Source organism: Physeter macrocephalus, chromosome 7 (genome assembly GCF_002837175.3).
Source record: "Physeter macrocephalus isolate SW-GA chromosome 7, ASM283717v5, whole genome shotgun sequence".
Lineage (NCBI taxonomy): Eukaryota > Metazoa > Chordata > Mammalia > Artiodactyla > Physeteridae > Physeter > Physeter macrocephalus.
This window is the reverse complement of record NC_041220.1, coordinates 144523079-144537917: the sequence shown is the minus strand read 5'-3', so window position 1 is coordinate 144537917 and position 14839 is coordinate 144523079. Positions and strand designations below refer to the sequence as shown.

Genomic DNA, 14839 nt, shown 5'->3' with positions numbered 1-14839 from the left:
CTTGCCTCCTTTGTCAAAGATAAGGTGACCATATGTGCATGGGTTTATCTCTGGGCTTTCTATCCTGTTCCATTGATCTATATTTCTGTTTTTGTGCTAGTACCATACTGTCTTGATTATTGTAGCTTTGTACTATAGTCTGAAGTCAGGGAGCCTGATTCCTCCAGCTCCGTTTTTCTTTCTGAAGACTGCTTTGGCTATTCAGGGTCTTCTGTGTTTCCATACAAATTGTAAAATTTTTTGTCCTAGTTCTGTGAAAAATGCCCTTGGTAGTTGGCTAGGGATTGCACTGAATCTGTAGATTGCTTTGGGTAGTATAGTCATTTTCACAATGTTCATTCTTCCAATCCAAGAACATGTTATATCTCTCCATCTGTTTGTGTCATCTTTGATTTCTTTCATCAGTGTCTTATAATTTTCTGCATACAGGTCTTTTGTCTCCTTAGGTAGGTTTATTCCTAGGTATTTTATTCTTTTTGTTGCAATGGTAAATGGGAGTGTTTCCTTAATTTCTCCTTCAGAATGTTCATCATTAGTGTATAGGAATGCAGGAGATTTCTGCGCATTAATTTTGCATCCTGCTACTTTACCAAATCCATTGATTAGCTCTAGTAGTTTTCTGGTAGAATCTTTAGAAAACTAAAGATGAAAACTCCTCAAATTTGATTAAATACATGAATACAAACATCCAAGAAGCTCAAACACTTCAAGTAAGATGAACTCAAAGAGATGAACATGAAGATATAATATAATCAAACTTTCAAAAGACAACGACAAAAGAGAATTTTGAAAGCAACAGGAGAAAAATGTCATCACATACAAGGGATCCTCAATAAGATTATCTGCAGATTTCTCATCAGAGACACTGGAGGCCAGAAGACAGTAGGTTAATATATTCAAAGTGCTAAAAGAAAAAACTGTGAACCAAAAATCCTTATCTGGCAAAACTGTCCTCCAAGAGTGAGAGAGAAATTAAGACATTCCCAGATAAACAAAAGCTGAGGGAGATGTGAACACTACACCTGCCCTGGAAGAAATGCTCAAAGAAGTCCTGCAAGGTGAAATGAAAGGACACTATACAGTAACCTAAAGCCAAATGAAGAAATAATGATCTCAATAAAGGTAAATACGTGAATTATAAAAGTCAGTATTATAACAATTTGTAACTATACTTTTTGTTTTCTATATGATTTAAGAAAAAAACAATTATGAGTATAAAAGCTAGTAGTACTGTAACTTTAGTTTGTGACTCCAAATCTTCCTTTCTACATAATTTTAAAAAATTATTAGTTTATATTTTGGGACCCACAATGTATAAAGATGTAATTTTGTGACATCAATAACTGGAAGTGGGGGGACAGAGCTGTAAAAGAGCACAGTTTTTGTATGTCATTGAAGTTAAGCTCATATAAATTCAAATTAGAGTGTTATAACTTTAGGGTGTTAGCTGTCATCCCCATGGTAACCACAAAGAAAAATGTTGTGGAATATATACAAAAGGAAATGAGAAAGGAATTTAAACACTTCTACAAGAAATCAACTAAACACAAAGGAAGACAGTAATGCAGGAAATGAAGGACAAAAAAGCTATAAGGCATATAAAAAAACAAATAGCAAAATGATAGAAGTAAGTCCTTCCTTATCAGTAATTAATTAAATGTAAATGGGTTAACTCTCCAATTGAAAGACTGAGATTGGCAGAATGGATAAAAAACCATGGTCCAACTATATGCTGTCTTCAAGAGACTCACTTTAAATTTAAAGAGACAAACAGGTTGAAATTGAAAGGATGGAAAAAGATATTCCATTCAAATATTAATGAAAACAGAGCAGGGATGGCTGTATTAATATCAGACAAAATAGAACTTAAATAAAAACTGGTTACAAGAGACAAAGGATGACATTATATTTTCAATACAGCAAGAAGATATAATATAAGCATTTACATACCTAATGACAGACCATTAAAATATATGAAGAAAAACTAACAGAATTGCAGGGAGAAATGGATAGTTCGACAATAATAGTTGGGGACTTGAATAGCTCACTCATGATAATGGACAGAACAACCAAACAGAAGGTAAGTAAGGAAATAAGAACTTAAACAATGATAAACCAACTAGAACTAACAGACATGTACATAACACTCTACCCAACAATAACATGCGCATGGGATATTCTTCTCAAGTGAACGTGGGATGTTTTCCAAAACAGACTATATGTTAGGCCACTAATTAAGTCTCAAGAGGTTTTAAAAGACAGATATCATAGAAAGTATCTTCTCTGACCACAGCAAGTTGAAGTTAGAAATCAATAACAAAAGGAATACTAGAAAATTCACAAAATTGTATAAATTAAACAACACAGTTTTAAACAACCAAAAGATCAAAGAAGAAATCAAAAGCAAATTTAGAAATTACTTAGAGATGAATGAAAACAAAACCACAACATACCTGCATATGGGATGCAGCAAAAGCAGTGCTAAGGAGGAAATTTATAGCTATAAATGCTTATATTAAAAAACAAGAAAAATCTGAGCTCAATAACCTCACTTCACAACTTAAGGAACTAGAAAAAGAACAGACTAAACCCAAAGAGCAGAGGAAGGAAATAATAAACATGAGAGCAGAGTTAAATGAAATCGAGAATATAAAAACAATAAAGAAAATCAATGAAACCAAAATTTGGTTCTTTGAAAAGATCAACAAAATTGACAAACCTTTAGCTAGCTAGACTAAGAAAAAAAGAAAAGGCTCAAATTACAAAACTCAGAAATTTAAGTGAAAAATATTACTATCAGGGAATTTCCTGGCAGTCCAGTGTTTAGGACTCTGCACTTTCACTGCCAAGGGCCTGGGTTCAATCCCTGGTCAGGGAACTAATCCCACAAGCCTCACGGTGAGGCTAAAAAAAAGAAATTACTATCAATTTTACAGAAATAAAAAGGATTATCAGAGAGAACTATGAACCACTGTGCACCAGCAGAATGTTTAACCTAGATGAAACAGACAAATTCGTAGAAACACAAAACTTACCAAGACTAAATCATGGAGAAACAGAAAAACTGAATAGACCTGTAACTAGTAAGGAGACTGAATCAGTAATCAAAAATCTCCCAACAAAGAAAAGCCCTGGATGCAATGGCTTCACTGGTGAATTCCAGCAAACATTTAAAAAAAGAACTAGTCCAATCCTTCTGAAAATTTTTCCAAAAAATTGAAGAGAAGGAAACACTTCCCAACTCACTTTATAAGGCCAGCATTACCCTGACACCAAAGCCAGACAAACACACTACAAGACTACCAATCAATATCCCTTATGAACACCGATGCAAAATTCCTCAATAAAATGCTAGCAAGCAGAATTCAGTAGTATATTAAAAGGATTATACACCATGACCAAGTGGAATTTGTTCCTGGAATGCAAGGATGGTTCAACATATGAAAATTAATCAATGTAATATGCCACATCAACAGAATGGATGGGGGAAAACACACGATCACCTCAAATGATGCAGAAAAAGCATTTGACAATATATAACACCCTTTTATGATAAAAACACTCAGAAAAACTAGAAATGGAACAAAACTACCTCCATATAGCAAAAGTCATTAATAAAAAACCCACAGCAAGCATCATACTCATTAGTAAAAGACTGAAAGCGTTTCCTCTAAGGCAAGGATGTTTGCTTTCACCACTTCTATTCAACATGATATGGAAGTTCTAGCCAGAGCAATTAGGTAAGACAGAGAAATAAAAGGCATCCAAATTGGAAAGGAAGGAATAAAATTATCCCTGTTTGCAGATGACATGATTTTATATGTACAAAACTCTAAAGATTCCACAAAAAAAAACTGTTAGAACTTTCTGAACTCAGCAAAATAGCAGGATACAACACCAACACACAAAAATCAGTTTCATTTCTACACATGAACAATCTGAAATGGAAATTACAAAAACAATTCCATTCACAATAGTATCAAAAAGAGTAAAATACTTAGGAATTAACTTAACCGAGGAGGTGAAAGACTTATATGATGAAAACTACAAAACATTGCTGAAAGAAATTCAAAAAGACATAAATAAATGGAAACATGTCTCATGCTCATGGATTGGAACGCAATATATTAAGATGTCAGTACTAGTCAAAGTGACCTACAGATTCAATACTATCCCTATCAAAATCCTAAAGACACTTTTTTTTCAGAAATAAAAAAATCCATCCTAAAATTCATATGGACTCTTAAGGGACACCAAGCAGCCAAAACAATCTTGAAAAAGAAGAACAAAACTGCAGGACCCACACTTTCTGCTTTCAAAACTTACTACAAAACTACAGTAATAAAAAATAGTGTGGTATTGGCACTAAGACAGACATACAGACCAAGGGAATAAAATACTGAGCCCAGAAATAAACCCTGGCATATATAGTCAAATGATTTTGATAAGGGTGCCAAGACCATTCAGTGGAGAAAGGACAGTCTTTTCAATAAATGGTGCTAGGAAAACTAGATGTGCACATGCAGAAAAATGAAGCTGGACCCTTACCTAACACCATATACAAAAATTAACTCAAAATTGATCAAGGACCTAAATGTAAGACCTAAAATAATAAAACTCTTAGAAGAAGAGAGGAAAAATGCCTCACAGCATTGGATTTGGCAATGACCTCTTGGATACAGCACCAAAGGCACAGGTAATAAAAGAAAAAAATTTTAAATTGGACTTTATGAAATTTAAAAATTTTTGTGCATCAAAAGACAGTATCAACAGAGTAAAAAGGCAACCCATAGCATGGCAGAAAATATTTGAAATCATATTATCTTCATAAGGGATTAATATTCAAAATACAGAGAGAACTCCTAAAACTCAACAGTAAGAAAAAAAAACCCAATTCAAAAATGGGCAAAGGACTTGAATAGACATTTTTTCCAAAGAAGACATACAAATGGCCAATAAACACATTAAAAGATTCTCAGCGTCACTAATCATTAGTGAAATGCAAATCGAAACTACAATGAGATACCCCCTCATACACATTAGGATGGCTACTATCAGAAAACAGGAAACAGTAAGTGTTAGCAAGGATATAGAAAAAATTGGAACCCTTGTGCACTGTTGGTGGGAATGTAAAATGGTACAGGGGCTGTGGAAAAAGTATGGTAGTTCCTCAAATAATTAAAAACAGAATTACCACAAGATTTAGCAATTCACTTCAGGTTATATGTTCAAAAGAACTGAAAGCAGGGTATCAAAGAGATATTTGTATACCCATTTTCATAGCCCGTATTCACAATAGCTAAAATATGGAAGCAACCTAGGTTGCATCCATCAACAAATGAACAGATAATCAAAATGTGGTATATACATAAAATGGAGTATTTTCTTTAAAAATATTTATTTATTTGGCTGCATCAGGTCTTCGTTGCAGCGCACAGGATCTTCGCTGCAGCGCGCGGGCTTCTCTCTAGCCGTGGTATGGGGTTTTTCTCTCTTTAGTTGTGGCTCGGGTTCCAGAGCCCGTGGGCTCTGTAGTTTGCAGCATGCAGGCTCTCTCATTGAGGCGCGCGAGCTCAGTAGATGTGGCGCGCAGGCTTAGTTGCCCCGTGGCATGTGGGATCTTAGTTCTCTGACCAGGGATTGAACCCACGTCCCCTGCATTGGAGGGCAGATTCTTTACCACTGGACCACCGGGGAAGTCCCTACAATGGAGTATTATTCAGCCTCAAAAGGGAAGGAAATTCTGCAATATGCTACAACATGGATGAACCCTGAGGACACTATGCTAAGTGAAATGAGCTGGTCACAAAAAGACAAATACTGTCTGATTCCACTTATATGAAGCACTTAGAGCAGTCAGAATCATAGAGACAGAAAGAAGAGTGGTGCTTGCCAGAAGCTGCGTGGGTACGGGGGGGAGAATGGGGAGTTATTTGTTTAATAGGTATAGAGTTTTAGTTTTACGAGATGAAAAGTTATGGAGATGGATGGTGGTGATGGCTGCACAACAACATGAATGTACTTAATACCACTGAACTGTGTAGTTACAAATGGTTACGATGATAAATTTTATGTGAAGTGTACTTTATCACAATAAATTTTAAAAGATTTGCACTATTAATTGTGTGTAATTTCTTTCTCAATTAAAAAATTACATAAAAAGAAAAAATCAGTTGCAGGTTTATAAACCTAAGTGCGAAGGCTAATGAAAGTAGGCACATGAGAGTATTTCATGAGCTTGAAGTAAGGAAAGCTTTCTTAAACAAGATGCAAAAAGCACTAACCATAAAGAAAAAGATTGATAAATTGTGCACTACGTTAAAAATTAAGAACTTCTGTTGGTCAAAAGACCCCATTAGGAGAATAAAAAGGCAAGACAGAGAGGGCAAAGGTATACGTAACTGGCTTGTAACCAGAATATATCAAGATGTCCTAAAAATCAGAAAGCAATAGACAAAAACCTCAATATAAAAATGGGTAAAAATTTTGAGCAGATCCTTTACCAAAGAGAAACTCCTAATAGCCAACGATGAAGTAAAAGCTATTCAACCTCCTCGGTAATCAGGACAATAGAAACCAACATCGTAACAAGATACTATTACGTCCTCACCCAAATGGCTCTACTAAGAGGCCGGTGGACCCGTGCGAGGGAGGATGCGCAAAGACAGAACCCCGTGTGCACTTCCGGCAGCTGTGACTTTGGAAAGCAATTCGGTGTCGTCTGATAAAGCTGCACCAGCAGCCCACCCTGCCTTGTACCCCAAGAAGCATGTGCCCACAGGCCCAGGAGATGTGCTCAGGGATGCAGCACGGTTTGCAATGCCTGCAAACTGGAAATGACCCTGATGCCACCAACAGTGGGATGGAGTCCTTCAGTGGAGGACAAGACACCAAAGGACATGGACTAGAAGCCGAGACACAGGGGCTGAGTGAGAGAGGTCAGACACAACCGTTAACTTACAGCTCCTCCAAAAGGAGAGACAACTATATTGTTTAGGTTTTGAAGTGGAAAACTGTAAAGGAAACCAACAACGTAACGACTATAAAAGTCAGGACGGGGGTTGCTTTTGGCAGCAGGAAGAGGGTTCTGATAGGGTAGGGCAAGCAGGGCTTCTGGAAATTCTCTGCTTTGACCTAAGTGATGGTCATACCGGAGTTTCCTTTAAAATAACTTAAGTGGAACATTTAATGCATCTTTTTCATGCATCTTTATGCATCGCTCTGTATTTTTCACTTTTCACAGTTAGAAAACTTTGATTTTGCGTCTTTAAAGAATCCAAGAAACGTCACCAACTACAAGGGGCAATGTCCTTGCAAGAACCTAAGTTTGGAGAAGGTCAGTGGGTATCCATTAAACCACGCACACATCCACATGGAGAGCAACCAGATGTGACGCTTGTTTCAATCCTTTCAAAGCGTGGTACTCCCCTGCAGGAGTCAGAGATAGGAGGAACAGTGCCAACATCAGTCTGGGGCAAACAAGGAAGGGAAGAAAAGGAAGGTCACCCTAGAACTGCCAAGGGGACCAACTCATCAGACAGGAGAGAGCTACCACATGCAAACAGTCTGACAGAAGAACGTACCCCAAGAAGTGCTGAAGTCCTCTTCATCTCTTCCTTGTTCACCTGAATGCTGTGGCTTTCCATCACTGTGATTCAAAACCAAAGCAGATAAAAATCTGTACTACAGCAACAAATCATTTCTGGGAAAGACTGCAGTGCCGGGAGCAAGCCTCACCCCCGATGAGGACCAAGATGACAGTGTGAGCTTGGCGGTGTCCATGAGGGTCAGTACTGGAGCCCAGCAATGGTGGCAGTGGGCATGGGGACACTCTGGATGGAGAGTCACCCCTGGCCGCTCAGCTGCCACGCTGGGCGAGGCTCTGCTCTCCCGGGTGCCCAGCAGGACAGGGCGGGTCAGGGGCTAAGAGCAAAGGCAGAGCAGAGCCTGCAACAGTGCTTACAGGGGGTTCTCACGAAGCAGAAGGGTCCATCACACCAGGACCAGGACTAGTGCTGACCTGGAAAACATCCAGACAGGCCTCCTCCCCCCACCACTGCTCTCAGGGCTGTGGGAGTCCGGCAGGACACCTGCAGAACAGGCAGTACAGAAGGGATACCACGTGACCCAGACGTTAGAACCTCAGAGTCCTTCTAGACCAAGAGGTGATGCGGTCCAATCCCTCTTGTTAGAGAAAGGGAAAGTTAAGGGCTCACTATCTCTTCGGTGCCCATATGATGCACTGCCTGCCCCAAACTAAGTCAAGAGAAAACAGTCTTCCCAAAAGGTACAAAGAACTCTCTAGAAGGATGACTGGGCATCATCTTTAGGGTAACTTACCTGCCAAAATTGGTATCAGAGGAAGCTCCAAAGTACAAAACAGTTGCCATAAACCATAAACCTGTTTCATAGGAAGAAATGACATCAGTGTTACTTTTAAACTATTATTTCTACCTGCGTTTGCTGAACAGCTTACTTAATTTCATTGAGCAACTCCTCTGGTGGGCATGGTTGGTTCCCCTATCCTTCGTCCTAATAAAACTCCTATTTTTGTCAAGTATACTATTTTATTACCAAGCCCTAGTAGAGATATTCAGAAATACCTGGTAGGACAAAGTCCCACTCCCACTTTTCTTTAATCTTTCTCATTTTTAAGTGTGATTTAGGATTTGTGGACTTTTAGTCTCTTTTTTTTTTTTTTTTTGTGGTACGCGGGCTTCTCACTGCTGTGTAGAAATGACTTTTTTTTTTCTTTTTCTTTTCTTTTTTTTTTTTTTTTTTGCTGTACGCGGGCCTCTCACTGTGGCCTCTCCCGTTGCAGAGCACAGGCTCAGGACGCGCAGGCTCAGTGGCCATGGCTCACGGGCCCCGGCCCGGGGCACGAACCCGTGTCTCCTGCATCGGCAGGCGGACTCTCAACCACTGCGCCACCAGGGAAGCCCTAGTCTGCCATTTTAATTTCAAAATAGGTTTTCTGAATTCCCAAAAATTTAACTAGAATTTTCATCGATTTTGCACAGACTTTATAAACTTATGTGGGGAGACGTGCATCACCTTCGTCTATTCGGATCACCTCCCACGCTCTTTATCAGGGTTTCCATCTGAGAGCCCTCTGCCTCGTCTGTCCTTCTGCTGTGCCCTCACCTTCTCGGCTGCCCCTAGGACCCATCCTCTGTCCTGCTCTTGGCCCTGGAAGAAGGGTAGACGTCCTCCAGGCCACATCAGCCGGGCTCCTTCTCTGCTCTCGGGCTGGTTTTGCCCATTCAGGAGCAGGAGGAAACGGAAGCGGGTTTCCCCTGCGCCAGCCCACAGTGCACTTCTGGCCCCAGTCCTTGGCCTGCAGCCACCACTTCTGGCAACCAGCTCCTGGCCAGCAGCCCCCTGCAGGGCCACTGCTTTCCCAGGGTCCCTGTAACAGCCTGCCCTTTGAGCCCAGGGGTGGAAAAGCTTCCAGCCAGTGCCTGCCCCTGCAGGCTTCTCCGTCCCTTCTGGCCCCCTGACTCCTGCCCTTGCTGTGGTTCACAGTCCCTTCATTCAACCCTTCTTGACAGGTCCTTCAAATGACCTCTGCTTCCCAATGAGACTGAGTGGAGCTGTGTCTATCACCACTAACTGAAATAAACTCTTAGCTTTTATGTTAACTGCAGAGTTAGAAACATTCCAATTGAATTGAGTCTTTAAAAAAATGTTACAATTGTTGTCAACCTATAGAAAACATTTTAAAAATTTCAGGTCTTATCACCTGGACTGCCCTTCTATGAGTGATGCACAGGTTCACTTGGCCTCAGAACCCCGTTTCCTGCACAAAGACACTGAGGGTACTGTTTCCTGTGAGCATGGTTGCGAATGAAAGACAGCCCTTGAACAGTGAAGTTACAATGAAATGCCTTGCCTTGAGCTGGGAACAAAGGCCCATCGTAAGTCTGTAGAGCACCCTCAGGTTCGCATGTACACTCTGATTCTTTAAAAGATCAAAAGAATTAAACATTAGGCACATTTGGCAGCAACGTTCATCACGATCTAGGAAGCGGCAGTGTTTCCTCGGCAGAGAGCACATGTCTGGTGCCGCCACCCATCGCCTCAAGCAGAGCAGTCCCCACACTTCGGAAGGTACTCCTCAGGCAAATTCAAGCTACCTATTGCTTTCTTACTTTCTCCCCAACCCAGTTTTCCTCATTTTACAGGAAATGACCCACAAAGAAGCTAAGTGCCCAAGGTGCAAAGATCGCATGGTGGTAGAGACAGACCTGGCCCCTCGGCTTGCCCCTCCACCCACCGTGGGCGTCTGGGAGCCAGTGCCTCGCCCGCACTCACCGCTGGCCCCCGCCCCAGACACACACAGAGACCCTGGGAGGTGGGCCAACAGGGTCTGTGTCCAGCTGACCAAGAGGGCGGTGGTGAGCCGCGGCCCCGACAGTCAGTCGAATTCTGCCCCCTGCGCAGAGCCTGCGTCCCCAATGCACCCCTCCCACGGCCACACGGCCCCCCAGACTCCAGGCGCCCAGCCTCAGTTTAGAGACACACACCCCGCCACCCCCGCCACGATGATCGGCGGCTGGCTGTGCACCCCGCGTCTGTCTTGACGCCATCCCTGGTCTTGGCTCTCCCGGGAACCACTAGCTGGGAGGCACCACGCGCACGTCCACGTGAACGCGTCGGCTGGGCCCGGCAGACGCGCCTCCCCGACGGCAGCGCTGAACCGCGAGGCTGCCCCGGGAAGGCTCGCGCTCGGTGGCGGAGCTCTGGCCCCTCGCGGCTCAGCCCGGCCGCAGCTGGTCTCCCCACGGGCGTCATCTTCCTTCTCGCCATGCGAGGTCTCCGGCCTCCCCGACAGAAGCCACACTCTCCTGAGTCCTCCCTCACTGCTTCCCTGCTGCTCCTTGACCCGGACCGCGCTCTCCTTTCCCCTCCTTTCATAGCACTGCTCCAGGGCAGCAGGAGACCCTGCGCAGCAGCGGGCCGCCTTCCGCCTCCAGCAGACGCACTGCTGGCCTGTTTAACAAGATACCAGCCGAAGTTCATCCCAGGCAGCCTCCTTCCCGCCTGGCGTGTGGAGGAGGGCCTCGGGCGAAGCTTCCCGGTGGAAGCATAAGGCAACGGCGCGCGGGGAGCGACTGAGTCGCACAGCTCTGGGAGCAGCTGCTCGGCCTGGGTGAGGGGCTCCGACTTCTCGCCAGGGAGGAAACACACCCGCTGGAGCTGGTGCTTTGTTCCGTGCAGCCACTCCCATCCCTAACTTGCACGTGTGTATACTGGAAAGAAACTATACTTTTGAGTCAGAAATCCAAACTCTGAGGTGAACCATGACCTTGGGCAAGGTGCGTGTACATGAACCCTTCTGCACCTGGGTTCTCCTCTGTCAACCTGGGCTACCACAGAGGCGGACAGCTCCCTCCTTCAGCAATGATATCTCGGTTTGTGTCTGGGGAAGTTCCCGCTCCAGCAGCATGGATCTGGGGAGACTGCCAATCTCCACGCCCCGCCTGCCCTGCCGAGGGGCGGACATGTGACACAGTCGTGGAAAGGAGACTCTAAGTGCTAAAACTTTGAATCTTGGACAAAAGTGAAGTGTAGAGAAAATGATCACAGCTCATTGCTGGGCCCCGGCCCGTGGGCTCCTGCTGCCTGGGTCCCCAGACCCGCCTGACGCCTGTCTTCCCAAAGCTTGGTTCTGCTTTTCCTCTGAGGCTCTGAGCTACCCCACATTCCTCTGACAAATCTCTTTTTAAATTAAGGGAGAGTGAGTTTCTGCATTTCCAACCCCAAGCCCCTATCTGACACAGATCCCTCCCCAACTGCGGGTCTGTAGGATCAAGCACCCCAAGCAGCGACCAGCCCCCAGCTCAGCCCCGGCACGCAGGCAGGCTCACGTGGCCTCCTGCGTGGCTTTCTATTCGTGCTTTTAACATGTGCCTGTTAACTTACACCCAGGAAGTCTGAACAGAGTGGCCTGATGGTGGCCAGCGCCCCTCCCGCTGGAACGCCTCCTCTGCCCCTGCTGTGCGGCCATGTCAAGTCTCCCTCTCGCTGGGCTACGGGCAGGTTCCAGAGCTGCAAGCACCCGTGCTTCTCCAGACAGCGGTTCCTAACAACTGGGTGCATCTTGAAAGAGGGGGCTCAGAGAGACAGACCTGGACAGTCTTACAATTCTCCCCGCTGGGACTGAGGAGAGGCCTTCCCAGACCTCGGCCACAGCAGCTGTGTCACCAGCATGCAGAATTTATAAACAAGCAGCTCTCTGCTCACAGAGCTGGCGACTCTCTGACACAAAGAATCCATTTAGAAGAATCACGCTGTGAATGGCACCTCCCAGGAACAGTTGACAGAAATCACCCATCTTTATTCAGTATCCTCTACCAGAAATGTCAGGGTAAACAGCATTTCAGCTGGATAAGTAAAAATGAATGTCAGCAATGTTCTTTTTACTACTGGACTGTCTATGAAGTAGAAGAAGTTCCTAGAGGAAAATTTGGGTTGTATTAAGGTTGATAAACCTTATCTTAAAACAACTCACCACAGTCTTTCTTGAGGAATTTCCATATGTGCTGTTCACCTTAACTGTGATGGAGTTTCCAAAGTATTTTGCCACTAAATCTTCAAAAGAGGGTGCAGCATCAGTAGGATCTATAAGCCATGCAGCAATTCTGGGATCTAGCCCTACAAAATCAGCAACTACAGAGAGAAAGATCATTTAATCATTCTAAGAAAAATGAATAATTATACTTTTCCCTGCTTTAACAAGGTTCTCAAGGTTCCAATTAATAATTATGGTACTACCATCCCCTCAAATCACAGACCTAAGTACCAAAGTGATGCTCCCTCACTCCTAAAGAATGTTGAGCCTTTGATAAGAGTGGCCCCCACAAACCAGGTCCCACACAGCCAATCTCCATGGGGAATCCATCCCCAAGTGACTCTCTCAAAAACGTTAAAAGAGATGGAAGTCAGAATCCTCAGCCACACCCTTGCCTTCTCTTCCCCACTTTTCTCCCTGCTCTGGAGCCCTCTCTGCCCCCCACACCTCTTTTCAACCACACATGTCCCCGTGTCCACTCTTTCCAAGCCTCCCCTCCTCCACCCTCCTGCTGGGCTGCCTCCCAGGCCACCCCTAACCCTGCATCGGGGTGTCAGGAAAAAAGTCTCTCGAGTGAAGGAGGAGCGGTGGAGCCGCCTGAGCGCACAGAGGCTGGTGGGCAGTGTACGCAAGGGCGAAGATACTGGACATTCTGTGCAGTCACCCTGAGGTGAGGAAACCCTGTGAGACAGCTCGTGTGCTGCACCGTGATGTGTGAAAAGAGTGGTGGTAGAAGGCTGTCTGTGAGCCTGGGAGGCCACATCACCCCTTAAGTGTTAGTTTTCTCGTCTGAAAACTGGGAGAAAAATCACTGTAAGTATCCATGGGACACATATGAAGGTGCTTTTCAAAAAATAAAAGTGATGGGGACTTCCCTGGTGGCGCAGTGGATAAGACTCCGTGCTTCCAATGCAGGGGGCCCGGGTTCAATCCCTGGTCAGGGAACTAGATCCCACACGCATGCCGCAACTAAGAAGCCCGTGAGCCGCAGCTAAGGAGTTGGCAAGCTGCAACTAAAGAGCCTGCATGCCGCAACTAAGGAGCCCACAAGCCATAACTAAGGAGCCCACCTGGTGCAACTAAGACCTGGCTCAACCAAATTAAAAAAAAAAAAAAGAGCCCTATAAGAGTATGTCCTACTATTATTAAAAAAATAAAGTGATATTTGCTAAATACATTTTAGTACCAGAGTATTTTAGACATGGAGAGGAGTTATAAAAGGATGGGGAGGCTGATAAATTAAGACATAAGTCTGAATCCTAAGTGACCGCTTTCTGAAGTTACTTTAACATTTTGAAGTGTGCTTTACAAAAACAAGGACTCTGCCTTTAAATAAAACTGTAATCTTAGATCACATCACACTAAATATATTTTCTGCCATCTTTAAATGATAGTAGTCTAAGAGATTTATATTTACCAAAGCAGCCAGTATCATCGCTTTTCTGTTTGATGCGTGGGACGTTTCCTATGTTGGCAGATATGGAACTTGGGGTGACAGGAAGTCTGTAGGCACTCTGGCTACTTGCCGCCCAAGTCAGCCGTCATGACTTCATGTAACCATGTCTGCCAAAACTGACTGAACCAGATTATTTCATTCTACTTGCCTTTTCAAAGCTCTAATGTTCCAAAATTATGGGTTCTTATCAACATTTGTTTAATTAAAATTTACTTTTTTAAAAACATTTTTATTGGAGTATAATTGCTTTACATTGCTGTGTTAGTCACTGCTGTATAACAAAGTGAATCAGCTATACGTATAGATATATCCCCATATCCCCTCCCTCTTACATCTCCCTCCCACCCTCCCTATCTCACCCCTCTGGGTGGTCACAGAGCACCGAGCTGATCTCCCTGTGGTATGCGGCTGCTTCTCACCAGCTATTTTACATTTGGTAGTGTATATATGTCAATGCCACTCTCTCACTTTGTCCCAGCTTACCCTTCCCCCTCCCTGTGTCCTCAAGTCCATTCTCTAATTCTGCGCCTTTATTCCTGTCTGCCCCTTGGTTCTTCACAACCTCCTTTTTTTTTTATTCCATATATGTGTTAGCATATGGTATTTGTTTTCTCTTTCTGACTTACTTCATTCTGTATGACAGACTCAAGGTCCATCCACCTCACTACAAATAACTCAATTTCATTTCTTTTTATGGCTGAGTAATATTCCATTGTATATATGTGCCACATCTTCTTTATCCATTCATCTGTTGATGGACACTTAGGTTGCTTCCATGTCATGGCTATTGTAAATACAGCTGCAATGAA

General features: G+C 43.6%; 1 protein-coding gene across 1 annotated transcript in view; it reads right to left on the bottom strand.

Moving 5' to 3' along the window:
* The window catches only part of POLN (DNA polymerase nu), a 166652-nt gene that overhangs the window by 115047 nt on the left and 36766 nt on the right, over positions 1–14839 (bottom strand). The window contains exons 6-9 of the mRNA XM_007114155.3: positions 12515–12672; positions 9893–9961; positions 8341–8401; positions 7584–7648 (exon numbers count right to left, since the gene is read on the bottom strand). Coding sequence (XP_007114217.1) covers positions 7584–7648; positions 8341–8401; positions 9893–9961; positions 12515–12672 — 353 coding nt within the window. The remainder of the gene's footprint in view (positions 1–7583; positions 7649–8340; positions 8402–9892; positions 9962–12514; positions 12673–14839) is intronic.